This window comes from Monodon monoceros, unplaced genomic scaffold (assembly GCF_005190385.1).
Source record: "Monodon monoceros isolate NGI ecotype Baffin Bay Population unplaced genomic scaffold, NGI_Narwhal_1 Super_Scaffold_21, whole genome shotgun sequence".
NCBI classification, from domain to species: Eukaryota; Metazoa; Chordata; class Mammalia; order Artiodactyla; family Monodontidae; genus Monodon; species Monodon monoceros.
The window spans coordinates 56,262,858-56,276,679 of record NW_021703778.1 but is presented as its reverse complement, the minus strand read 5'-3'; the positions used below and the strand labels follow the sequence as shown (position 1 = coordinate 56,276,679).

At 37.0% G+C, this 13,822-nt stretch overlaps 1 protein-coding gene across 5 annotated transcripts in view; it reads left to right on the top strand.

Moving 5' to 3' along the window:
* MYO5A (myosin VA) overlaps nt 1-13,496 on the top strand; it is a 187,159-nt gene extending 173,663 nt beyond the window's left edge. For 4 of the 5 annotated variants that reach the window (XM_029236768.1, XM_029236772.1, XM_029236771.1 and 1 more), the window contains 3 exons: nt 501-675; nt 6,183-6,263; nt 6,556-7,219. In XM_029236768.1, the coding sequence (XP_029092601.1) occupies nt 501-675; nt 6,183-6,263; nt 6,556-6,708 (409 nt within the window). In that variant the 3' untranslated portion in view covers nt 6,709-7,219. Of the gene's footprint in view, nt 1-500; nt 676-6,182; nt 6,264-6,555 lie in introns of all 5 variants that reach the window. The other variant, XM_029236767.1, reaches the window with a different exon arrangement.
* The last annotated feature ends 326 nt before the right edge of the window (nt 13,497-13,822 follow it).

Genomic DNA, 13,822 nt, shown 5'->3' with positions numbered 1-13,822 from the left:
GAGCTCCCTCAGGCCACTACCTCCATCACCCAGACTCTTCCCTAAAGAGGGCCGGAGCACAGGGTCTATGTGGGGATCTTGTTATTATGTCTACTAGCTTGGAGTCTGACTTAAGGAAGAGAGAGTACTTAAAGGATTATCAATTCTCACCTCTCAAGTTGTAAGAAACTATAAAGTGTTTTCTGCTTGGCTCTTTAATAAGGACACAGCCATATTATGTGTTCTATTTTGGTTTTTAGCACATCTTATTTCATAACTTGCTGTAATGGCTACATTTCTAGCTCCCATTAAAGAGAATTATAGTCTCTAGAATTATACCTACTCTTAATATAATTATGATTATAAACCTCCTGATGATGTATAGTGATCAATTTTTAAGCACAGCTAATGATTTAAAAAAACAATTTCACTGAAATTCCTGACAAAGCCATGCACAGAAAAATTAAGACATTTATGATAACGTTCAGTAAATTTGCATCACCCCCCTTTTTCTGGCATAGGTACAATGTCAGTCAACTAGAAGAATGGCTGCGTGACAAGAATCTGATGAACAGCGGGGCTAAGGAAACCCTGGAACCTCTCATTCAGGCTGCTCAGCTTTTGCAAGTGAAAAAGAAAACAGATGATGATGCAGAAGCCATTTGTTCCATGTGCAATGCTTTAACTACTGCCCAGGTAAGGTGACTTTCCCGATTATAAAACAAGTTAACATTCATCAACGGTGACATTGGGAAGTAAAGAAGGCTTCTAGCTATTGCTTTTGTCTCTGAGCTGACTTCATCTGTGTCAGAGATGATATATATCAATATTGTAGATCTTGAAGAAGGGAGATTTTGCCACAAAGCATATTTCAGTACTAGTCACAGTCCTGCACATTCAACATTCAGTACTTATTTATCCACTGTCTACACTGTTCTATATAATGTTCTAGCCACTAAGATAAAACCATGAACAAAACAAAGTCCCTGTTTTCATGGGGGTGTACATTCTACACATTCTATGGAGTTTGTACTCCATAAAAGAATTTTCCATATTATTTAATAATTGAATGATTCTTTAGACTTCTCTATTTTAAGACAAATAATTGTGTTTTTTTAATTGAAATACAGCTGATGTATAATATGATGTTAGTTTCAGGTATACTACACAGTGATTTGACATTTCCATACATTATTAAATGATAACCGTGATAAGTCTAGCAATCATATGTCCCCATACAAAGTTATTACAATATTATTAACCATATTCCTTATATTGTAGATTACATCCACATGCTTTATTTATTTATTTTATAACTGGAGGTTTGTACCTCTTAATCCCCTTCACCTATTTTAATACCCCATGCCCCTCCCCTCTGGCAACCACCCATTTGTTCTCTGTATCTGTGAGTATATTTTCATTTTTTTGGTTTCTTTGTTTTGTTTTTTGGATTCCACATATAAGTGAGCTCTTATAGTATTTGTCATTGTCTGACTTATTTCACTTAGCATAATGTCTGCAAAGTCCATTCATAGTGTTGCAAATGGCAATATTTCATTCTTTTTTATGACTAAGTGATATTCTTGTGTGTGTGTGTGTGTGTGTGTGTGTGTGTGTGTGTGTGTACACCAGTATTCTTTATCCATTTGTCTGTCGACAGACACTTAGATTGCTTCCATATCTTGGCTATTGTAAATAATGCTGCAATGAACAGAGGGGTGCATATATCTTTTCAAACTAGTGTTTTTGTTGTCTTTGGGAAAATACCCAGAAGTGGAATGGCTGGGTTGTATCATAGTTGTATTTTTAATTTTTTGAGCAACCTCCATAGTGGCTGCACCAATTTACATTCCCACCAGCAGTGCACGAGGATTCCCTTTTCTCCACATCCTCACCAACACTTACTATTTATTGTCTTTTTGATAATAGCCATTCTGACTAGTATGAGGTAGTACTTCATTGTGGTTTTGATTCGTATTTCTCTGGTGATTAGTGATGTTGAGCATTTTTTCACGTGCCTGTTGCCCATCAGTATGTCTTCTTTGGAAAAATGTCTGTTGAGTTCCTCTGCCCATTTTTTAATCAGGTCATTTGTTTTTTTGATTTGAGTTATATGAATTCTTTGTATATTTTGGATATTAACCCCTTCTTAGATATATTGTTTGCAAATATGTTCTTCCATTCAGTAGGCTGCTTTTTCATTTTGTGGATAATTTCTTTCACTGTGCAAAAGTTTTTTAGTTTGATGTGGTCCCATTTGTTTATTTTTGCTTTTGTTTCTCTTGCCTGAGAAGACAGATCAAAAAAATATTGCTAAGACCAGTGTCAAAAATGTACTGCTTGTATTTTCTTCTAAGAGTTTAAGGTCCTAAATTTAAGTCCTTAATCCATTTTGAGTTTATTTTTCTAAGTGGTATGAAAAAATGGTCTAGTTTGATTCTTTTGCGTATAGCTGTCCAGTTTTCACAACACCGTTTCCTGAAGAAACTGTCTTTTCCACATTGTATGTTCTTGCCTCCCTTACTGTAGATTAATTGACCGTAAAAGAGTAGGTTTATTTCTGGGCTCTCTTTCCTTTTCCATCAATCTATGTGTCAGTTTTTGTGCCAGTACCATACTGTTTTGATTACTGTAGCTTTTTAGTATGGTTTGAAATCAGGGAGCATGATAACTCTAGCTTTGTATTAGTACTTCTTTCTCAAGATTGCTTTGGCTACTCAGTTTTTTGTGTTTCCATACAAATTTTAGAATTATTTGTTCTGTGAAAAATGCTTTTGGTATTTTGATAGAGATTGTATTGAATATGTAGTTGCCTTGGGTAATATGGTCATTTTAACCATATTAATTCTTCCACTTTATGAGCCCGGTACATCTTTCGATTTGTTTATGTCATCTGTACTTTCTTTTATCAATGTCTTATAGTTTTCCAAGTTCAGGTCTTTCACTTCCTTGTTTAGATTTATTCCTAGGTATTTTATTCTTTTTGGTGCAATTATAAATGGGATTGTGTTCTGATAATTTATTATTAGTGTATAGAAATGCAAGAGTTGTCTGTATATTAATTTTGTATCCTGAAACTTTACTGAATTCATTTATTGGTTCTAATAGTTTCTTGGTGGCATCTTTAGGATTTTCTATATACAGTTTCCTGTCATCTGCAAACAGTGACAGTTTTACTTCTTCCATTTCAATTTGGATTCCTTTTACTTTTTTTTTCCTGTCTAATTTCTGTGGCTAAGATTTTCAATACCATTTTGAATAAAAGTGGTGAGAATGGGTATCCTTGTTTTGTTAGAGGAAATGCTTTCACCGTTTTACCATGAGTATGATGTTGACTGTGGGTTTGTCATATATGTGTTTTATTATGTTGAGGTATGTTCCGTCTATACCCACTTTGTTGAGAGTTTTTATCATTAATGGATGTTGAGTTTTGTCAAAAGCTTTTTCTGCATCTATTGAGATGATCATATGATTTTCATTCTTCAGTTTGCTAATGGGGTGTATCACATTGACTGTTTTGTAGTTATTGTAAAATCCTTGCATCCCTGAGATAATTCCCACTTGATCGTGTTGTATGATTCTTTTAATGTTCTGTTAAATTCAATTGGCAAATATTTTGTTGAGGATTTCTACAACTATGTTCATCAGTGATACTGACCTATAATTTCCTTTTTTGTGGTATTTTTGTCTGGTTTTGGTATCAGGGTGATGTGGACTCGCAGAATGAGTTCAGAAGTTTTCCTTTCTCTTCTGTTCTTTTGGAATAGATTGAGATGGGTAGATTCAGGTGTTAACTCTTATATTTGGCAGAATTCCCCTGTGAAGCCATCTAGTCCTAGATATTTGTCTGTTGGGAGTTTTTTGATTACTGATTTGATTTAATTACTTGTAATTTGTCCATATTTTCTATTTCTTCCTGATTCAGTCTTGGGAGACTGTACATTTCTAGGAACTTATCCATTTCTTCTAGGTTGTCCATTTTATTGGCATATAATTATTCATAATAATGTCTTACGATCGTTTGTATTTCTGTGATGTCAGTTGTAACTTCTCTCTTTCATTTCTGATTTTATGTATTTGGGCCCTCTCTCTTTTTGTCTTGATAAATGTGGCTAATAGTTTATCAATTTTGTTTATCTTTTCAAAGGACCAGCTCTTAGTTTCATTGATTTTTATTCTGTTGTTTTTGTAGTCTCTATTTCATTCATGTCCATTCTGATTTCTTTTCCTTCTACTAACTTTGGATTTTGTTTGTTCTTCTTTTTCTAGTTCCTTTAGGTATAAGGTTAAATTGTTTATTTGAGATTTTTCTTGTTTCTTGACCTAGGCTTTTATCTCTTAAACTTTCCTCTTCCCTCCCTTTTCATATTTCTAGTTGTGGCCTTTTCTTTTCCACTTAGAGAAGTCCCATTAAAAAAATAAAAATATAAACATAAAGCTAGTTTGATGGTGCTGAACTCCTTTAGCTTTTGCTTGTCTGTAAAACTCTATATCTCTCCTTCAAATATGAATGATAACGTTGCCAGGTAGAATATTCTTGGTTATAGGTTTTTTCCTTTCATTACTTTGAATATATCACCCCACACCCTTCTGGCCGGCAAAATTTCTGCTGAAAAGTCTGCTCATGTTGTTATGGGAGTTCCTTTTTATGTAACTAGTTGCTTTTCTCTTGATGCTTTTAAGATTTTCTCTTTATCTTAAATTTTTGCCATTTTAATTATAATCTGTCTTGGTGTGGACCTCTTTGGGTTGACCTTGTTTGAGACTCTGTGCTTACTGGATCTAGATGTCTGTTTCCTTTCCCAGCTATTATTTCTTCAAATAAGTTCTCTGTCCCTTTCTCTCTGTCTTCTCCTTCTGGAACCCCTACCATGTGAGTATTAGTGCACTTAAGTTGTCCCAGAGGTCTCTTAAACCATCCTCATTTTTTTTCATTCTTTTTTGTTGTTGTTCAGTTTCAGTGATTTCCACTATTGTCTTCCAGCTCAGCTCACTGATCCATTCCTCTGTATAATTTAGTCTGCTGTTGTATTCTTCAGCTCTTTTGGTTCTTCTTTATATTTTCTAACTCTTTGTTGAAGTTCTCACTATATTCATCCCTTCTTCTCCTGAGTTCACTGAGCATCTTTATAATCATAACCTTGTAGATTGCTCATCTCCACTTCTATTAGTACTTTTTCTGAGGTTATGTCTCGTTCCTTTGTTTGGAACATATTGCTCTGTCTTCTCATTTTGCCCAGTTTGCTGTCTTTTTTCTGTGTATTAAGTAGGTCATATACATTTCCCAATCTTAAAGAAGGAAACATCCTATAGCACTCAGAAGCATGCTGCCCTCTGGTCACCAGAGCTATATGTCTAGGGGTACCCCCTATGTGGGCTGTGTAGGCCCTTCTGTTGTGGCAGGGCTGAACTACTGTTGGCTCAGTGGTGGGTGGGGCTGGCCCCTGGCCTGGTTGGCTGCCCCACCCTGTTTCCTTTGGTTTCTGCTGCCCATTTTTTGGCAGGGCCAGCTTATAGCATGGCTGGTCACAGGGCTCATGGGAGGCCAGGGCTGGTGCTGGCCCATTGGTAGGTAGTTAAGCCCTCAGCACTAATTAGCTAGAGGGGGGATTCCAAAATGGTGCTGAGGGACAATAACTGATCATTCAGGGAAAGTCTTATTTAGCTGTGCATTGAATTTAAGGAAATGAAAAGATGGGAAGGGCATTTGAGAACAATGGCCACAGCATAAGGCAAGGCATAGGCATAAACATACCCACATTTCTTTTGCCTAGTTATTTCTGTGCTGACTCTTGGATTTTTTAATGTCCATCACTTATCTCAAAACATAGAAATCTTACATAGGTTACACATAGAATACATATAGAAAGTAACTAGCTGAATACACAGGACACTGTTAACTATTGTTACTTTGAGAGACTGAGAGCATGCAGGTGGGAGCACTTTTACTTTTCATGTTTTTTCAAATTTATGTTGCTTCTTAAAGTATAAAATATTATATTAATACATTCTTATTTTAAAAATTCAGCTAATAAAGGTAAATGTGCCTTCAGAACCACTCCCTCTCCCCTCTTGCCCTAACCAAGCCCTGAGTAGAACTGAAAACTGAATGCAGAGATCCTTTTAGTTTTCCAGATAACAGGTACCCAGCATGTATGTATTTGATAATATGCTAAAGACTTTGATCATTTTATTTCTCCCAGATTGTCAAAGTGTTGAATTTGTATACTCCAGTTAACGAGTTTGAAGAAAGAGTCTCTGTGTCATTTATTCGTACTATACAGGTAAGATCTCCCAGGCTTTCTTTTGCTTTGATTCACCAACACAGTCGTTTGAATGGAAATTTTATAATTTATTGAAGGGTAATGCAGTTTTTATTATAATTATTTTATCTCATTTTTATAGTGCATTAACTTTCTTGATAACACCTTATTGGAAAAATGAAGTGATTTTAAAACAAATATAAATATTCTTCATTAGTTGAGGATTTTTGGTAGAATTTTGTCAAAAAAAATCTTTATAGATTCAAAGAATTGATGCTCTGTTTTTTTGTTTTTCTTTTTTTAATCTTCTCAGATGCGTTTACGAGACAGGAAAGACTCTCCTCAGCTGCTCATGGATGCTAAACACATCTTTCCTGTCACCTTTCCTTTTAACCCATCTTCCCTTGCACTAGAAACCATCCAGATTCCAGCCAGCCTGGGCCTGGGATTCATATCACGGGTCTGAAAGTGATATCAAGGAAAATATTGACAATACAATACTTGCCTGAAATAACCCATTATTTCAAGTGAGGTACTGAAAACACATTTTAAAAGAGATAGTACTTATTATCTCCCAAACAAGGGGTTATTGACTGGAACTCCCCCTAGAATACTTTTCATCATCTTGGAAAGAAAGATAGGCTCCTTTGTGCTGTGTTACCTTTTAACAACACTGATCCTTGATCAGTTAGGTATCTGCAGTTGACGTGCAGGTGAATGATGGAAGGAAGGAAAAAAATGTGTCTTCAGCTGCCAGCATTTATTTTAAATCCTTATCACTGCATCTAAATGATATCAAAAACCTAAATTCCAGATATGAATATGAGCTGCTGTTAGAAAGGTACCAATAAGGAACCTCCTGTGTGGTAACCAGAAGAATTGAAAGAAAAATCATCACTGAGTACGTATCATACCAGTTTAGGAATCAATTATGTTGCTACTGTCCAACTGGAACAAAGAAATAAACTGGCGATATGTAAAGTAACTGGCCAAGTAGCTCCCTTCTATGTGTCACTATGATGTAGAGATACTAAGAGAATGTTGGTTTGCTATAGAGCATGGAAGTCCGTTTGTACCATAGTTTACTGAGCATTTTAAATTGCTGCTACATACTATGTTCTTTAAAATGTAAGCGATATTCATATTAGGCACTACGATAATAAGCTTCTCTTTTATCAACTCTGTTTACAGTTCAATCAGATCAGTTTTAACTGGATTATGTGCACATAGCTTCAGATTCACCTGCACAAGTAGCAGACACTGGGAAGTCATGTAGTAATATGACACAATGTTTGACATTTAGGGATAGGATTAGGCAAAGTGGCTATTGTTGATGTCCTTTATTCAGGATGTGTTACATTGATGTGCTCATTAATTTTCCCTGGGCACATATCACATCAGGGTACAGTGTTCTGTGAAGTGACCTATTTTTAGTTATCAGATCTGCTTCCTGCAGTGCATATTTTCAACCTTGACAGGTTTTCTTTCTTCTTAATTTATTAAGAATTAATGTCAGTCAATATCTAGAGAGGATTGTCAGAATCTTCATGATTTAGGTCTTGAAATCTTAATTATTTTATAAATTATGCAAAAGAAAGTATATAACAAATAATTACGATTCCATTTTTTAGGCTTTGCAACTTCTATAAATGTTCTCAATACCACTAGATACTTTAAAGAGCATCATATTAGAAATACATTGACCTATATAAAAATATAAGGAGATTGCTGAATTTTACAGAGGATTTGGTTTAATAAGACCCAGATTCTATATGTTTTCATTCTGAAATTCTAATTAAACGTAGTCTCCATTTTTCCTACAAATCTTATACAATAAATGTTTCAGGTTGTGCAAAAGCAAATTCTTAGCTTTCTTTAGAAACTTTGGTTCTGAATTACAATCATAGATTTATATAAATTAACTATTAGATGATCTATAAAAAAAGACATCTTATTAAAATATGTGCAATATTATAAATGCAAGTAAAACATTTTCAAATCAGTGATAAATATTGCTATTAAAAGATAAATTCTGTCTGTTAACTTATTTGGGCCTCAAATTCCTCATTTATTCAGTGAGAGTGTTAGACAGCTGGTTCTTAAGGTCCCTTCCACATCTGAAGTTCTCTCCTCACCGTACCTGAACCACAGAGAAGTGAGATGCAGGTACTCAGTAAGGTTACCCTCCAATGGAAAGACTAGTGTTTGGTGCCTGTTAATTTTGAGGGATTAATAAAATGTAAAATCACAGGTTTGTGTAGCTGTAATCTTTCTTAAATGTACATGATTTATGTACATGCTTTTTCAAAGTTAATGAGTTTAGGTAGTTTTTATTGAATTGTGCACTGCTGTATTCAGTTTGGATACATTTATTCATTTGCAAAACCAAGAAAAATACTAACTCAATCCTATTTTCCCTGGTTGTCAATGTGGTTTTCAATGAACTGTTGAAACCACGTGGTTAGTACTGAATCTGTCAGAGTCTTAAGAACATAGATGGGACTTGGGTGGGAGAGATGCTCCAAAAAATGCCAGCATGATTGTAGGCTCTCCCCCTCAGACCTAGAAATCCTCCCAGGCCCTTTCCCAGCTCAGTCCTGTGTAGCATGTCCTGTACACACCCTGAGTCTTGTCAGGTCTTCAGGATCACGCTCTAGCTTCCACTGCCACTGCAGCCCTTTATCTTTCCTGCAGACAGCTCATATCCTGAAACATGTCTTGTCTGGGCCTTTCTCTCTCTCCTGTCTTCCATCTTTCTGCTGCAAAGTGCTGGAGCCTCTGTTCCACACCTGGGCCAGAGTCTCTCCTGTTCAGGGATGGCCACACAAAGATTATGATATTTCAGGGCTCCAACTTCCTCCAAGGCCTATCTAAAACCCCAGAAGCGGATCTGAATTAATTTCTCTTAGTGGTCTAAAGATCTTTGGTCATAACAGAAATAGCTTACAACCAGGGAACCTCAAGTCCTGGTAAGTCATTCTGTGTCCTACTTTCTTGAGGATGCAGGAATATTCTGCTGACTGTGGGTATCCTTGGCCTCTGAGGACTGCTCACCTTTCCCTTTGTCCATCCACACTTTCTCACCCAGCTTCAAACACACCTGCACCAGCCCTCCACTCCGTCCACCCACTCATTTATCTGCTCACTCTGTCCCTTCCTTCAGCCACATCCTGTGTCCCATTGCCTGTCCATTCACCTGCTCTGACTCTTTTGAAGGCTGTGGGTGAAGGCAGTCCTCAGTTGCCCCACTGGCCTGCATGGGGGCTACCCTTCAGGCCACTCTTTGCATGAGTTCTTGCTGTTCTCACTTCTCTGCAGTACGATCTTTAGCATTATCACTAATTTGCTTTTTCATAATTCCTCTATGACATACAATAGGAATTCAAAGAAAGAATTATTTGAGAAAGCAACAGTTCATTGTTTTAATAGCCCCTTCTCAATAGTCTCCTCCCCACTCACTGTACAGAGAAACTCAGCTCACACCTTGGAAAGCAAAGCTGAAAACTTAGAAGCAGTTTCCCTTCTTGTAGCTTTTCTTAGGTTAAGGCTTTGCTCTGCCTGAGAGTAACTATAATGAAGGGGAAAGATGAGTATGGGGTAAACTCCATGAAGTGTAGCTTCATTATTCCTTTGGAAGTTGTGAAAGTGCACCTGACACTTCTTTCATCAATTGCAAAAGTACAACAATATATATTCCAAAGCCAACTGATAGGAGATTTGGGGATTCGGGCCAGTTTGTGTCATTTATTATTTCCTTCATTTTAATGGATAATTGAGAGTTGTCTCTTTCTGAGTAAGTGATTACGTATAATATAGATCAAATCTTTTAGTAACAGTGGCAGAGGCCGTGAAAATATTTTATTAGAATTTCAGTATAGTGATTGTTGTGAGAAATGACTTCCCTGGTAACCCTAGGTAAAAGGGCATCTGGCACCATCCTGAGATGTCCTCATATTCTCTCTCTCTCTCTTTCTCTCTCTCTCTCTCTTTCTTACACACACACAGAGAGTCTTCAGTATCTTCAACTATTTAGAATAAAACAGAAAGCAAAATGTCATGTGTGGCCCTTCAGTTCTCCTGGTGAAAGGTAATGTAGAGACAGTACCTTGTGTCTGGCTATGCTTCACTTCAGCCTTTCTCTGTTACCTCATTGTGTCCTCACAGCAGCCCTAGAAGGTAGAAGGGCAGCTACTACAGTCCTTAGCTGATGATAATTTGAGAGAGAGATAAGGGCAGTGACTTGCCTGAGGTCACTCAGCCCTCCAGCTGTGCTGTCTTCCCATATGCAGCAGTGGCACTGAGGGCACATGCGGGGCAGGAGACTTTAGAAAGTCCTGAGGTTCCATTCTGTTCCTCCTGGTACCTGTGGGGTGCCCCAGTCCAGCAAGAGGTGCTCCTTTTCCTTATCAGAGTTGGCAACTGGCATATGGGAGGTGAGGAAATGATGGGTACCAAGTTCTTGGTGCTAATCAGATGGGGTGCCTTGTGGTTTCCTCTTTGTTGTAGTTACCTGCTATAACTAGGTTTGGCTTTTGTAATGAATCAGTGCCCCCCTGGAGGGTACAGTACTCTGTTTTGGTCATTAATTAGTAGCAAGCTCTCCCAGCCTGACAAGAAGCGGTGAGAGCCTCCCAAAAGGAAAGAGGAAGGTCGCTCTCAACACACAGACCTCAGAGTCACTGTCAGAGCCACCAGGTGAGCTGTGCAGCCTGCAGAGAACCTGCAGCTGCAGGCCAAGCCCCTGGGTCCCTTCTGAGGGCTGTCTCCCAGGCAGGCCATACATAAGTCAGTGTGTAGTTGAACATGACGGTGTGTGCATGCTTCCAGTGTTGGATTTGGAGCCAAGAGGTGTGCTGTGTGCATGTGTGTTAGAGAGGCTCAGTGTATGGGTAAGTGCATTGTGATTTCTTCTCAGGCTGTGCTGTGAGGGCCGCCTTAACCCCTGCTCCCTTCCCTCCTAGAGCTGCCTTAAGTTCTCTGGAACTTCTCCTCTGTAAGGGGATGTCTTGCCTGGAAAGGATATCTTGCCCTGTTTCTCAAGGTGTTGTGAGGGTTTGGGTGGGTGCGGCCTCCTTTCTTCCTTCGTTCCCTTTCTGCATGACCCTCCCCTCCTGTTACTTCTCCTTCCTTTCTTTTCTCTCATTTCCAAACAGGTATTAGAACTGTGAGGCAGCAGCAATCTCAGAGCCAATGAAATGTGGTCTGAGAGAGTGTTTCCTGAGGTTAGGGGGCTCTGTGTTACAATTAAGCAAATGAATATATGGAAGAAATATAGAGATAAGTTAGATTCTTGGTAATATTTAAATGGCTTGTTTTCCACTGAACTGACCTGTGCTTAGTAAAGCTAAAAGGTATAACTGTAAAATCTTTCATGGACATTCATTAAAAAAAATTTTGAGAACCCTTTACGCATATCAAAGATGGAGTGAAAATAGGAAAGAGTGCTATAAATTCTAATTCATTGTATTCAGTATTACCCTAAATTAAGTGAACCTGAGGTTACAGTACATTTCTCAATAGACCAGGAACTGAAAAGCACTATGTAAAATATCTGCCAAAATGCATTTTATACATTTTTTTTTAATTTTATAATTTGGTTTAGCTAAAATGTTCATTAGCTCAATTTAATGGGTGTTATTAGATTCACTAAGATGTCTGAAAATGACTAACATTTCCTTAGTATTGTAATGTTTCTTGAAATATTTGAAAGAAAAAATGTTTTTTGAGTTGAATCTGGTATGTGCAATTTAGTGCTTGGTAGGTCAGTACATTCTCATGGCATTTTTCAGAGTCAGTAGTTTTAAATATTGTCATTATATGTTATAAAAACTTGGTCGACATTTCAGGCTCTCTACATGAGCCATTTAATTTTATCCAACATATGCTGAATTTTTCCTTTAAATGTGGGTATGTGTGTTATAATTTATGATTCCTATTTATGTATTTTTGTGGAACACTGGAGTTAGGTTGATTTTCATGTGTCCTTGGAAAATTTAAATTGCTCTAACAGTGTTGCACAGAAATGAGCTTATGACATTTGATATATTGTATTTTGATTACTAACTTTAATTGTTAACTTACTGTGAAATGGATATGCCTTTTAACTACAATGACATTGAACATTGCCCATTGCAGTTTTTCAAATGTTTTCCCTTGTTGGATCTGGAAAAGAAATTCTACTCTGATCTACATAGAAAAACATGATATAGTTAATGTTTGAAAAGTTCTTAGGTAAAATAGTCATCCATTAAAAATCAAAAGTAGGGCTTCCCTGGTGGTGCAGTGGTTGAGAGTCCACCTGCCAATGCAGGGGACGCGGGTTTGTGCCCTGGTCCGGGAAGATCCCACATGCCGTGGAGCGGCTGGGCCCGTGAGCCATGGCCGCTGAGCCTGCGCGTCCGGAGCCTGTGCTCCGCAACGGGAGAGGCCACAACAGTGAGAGGCCCGCGTACCGCCAAAAAAACAAAAAAACAAAAAACAAAAGCAAAAGTACTGAGAAGTGAAACGCATTATCAACCAATACTACTTTTAAACTAAACCTACCCCAGCATATCTCACATGGAATTTTAAAGAATAAGTTAATAATACACCTCATATCAACAAAAGCCTTTGAAACATGGATTTTCACCAGATATCACCTAGTGCTAAGATGAAAACCAAAACAATATCAGATTGACATTTATGCTCTAAATTTGTAGTTGTCTAATGTTGTACTTAGTAAATGTGCATCACTAATGTTGTATTCTCCTAGATATTATAGAAAATTGTTCAAATAAAGATATGGATATAAAGGATTTTTGGTAGTGTCTTATAAATAAACCCACAGCACATACACCAACGTAGATCACATTTGGGACTATAAAACACACCTTTAAAATTTAAAAGAATAGAATTAAACTAGAAATTAGTGACACAAAAATAGCTGGAAAATCCCAGAATACTTGGAGATTAAACAACACACTTCTAAATAACACATGTATCAAAGAAGAAATTGCTAGAGAAATTTTAAAATATTTTGAAGTAAATATAAATGAATATACAGCTTAAAATTTCTGGGACGCAGGGAAAGCAGTACGTAAAGAGAAATGTATAGCATTGAATGCATGTATTAGAAAATAAGAAAGACCTAAAATCAGTCTTCTAAGTTTCCACTTTAGGAAACTAAGAAAAGAAGAGAAAATTAAATACAAAGTAAGCAGAAGAAAAGAAATAATAAAAATTAGAGCAGAAATCAATGAAATTGAGGACAGGAAATTAATAGAGAAAATCAATTAAACCAAAAGCTGGTTCTTTTTAAAGATCAATAAAATTGATAAGCCTCTAACCAGGCTTACTAAGAAAAGGAAAGAGATGACATGTAGTAGATTGGTGGTTGCTCAGGGCTGGGAGGAAGAGAGGAAGTGAGGGGATAGGGAGCAATAACTAAAGAGCAAGGAGTTTCTTTTTGAGATGATGAAAATGTTTTAAAATTGACTGTGCTGATAGTTTAACATATCTGTGAATATATTAAAAAACACTGAGTTATATACTTTAAATGGGTGAAGTGTATGCTATGAGAATTGTATCTCAATAAAACTATT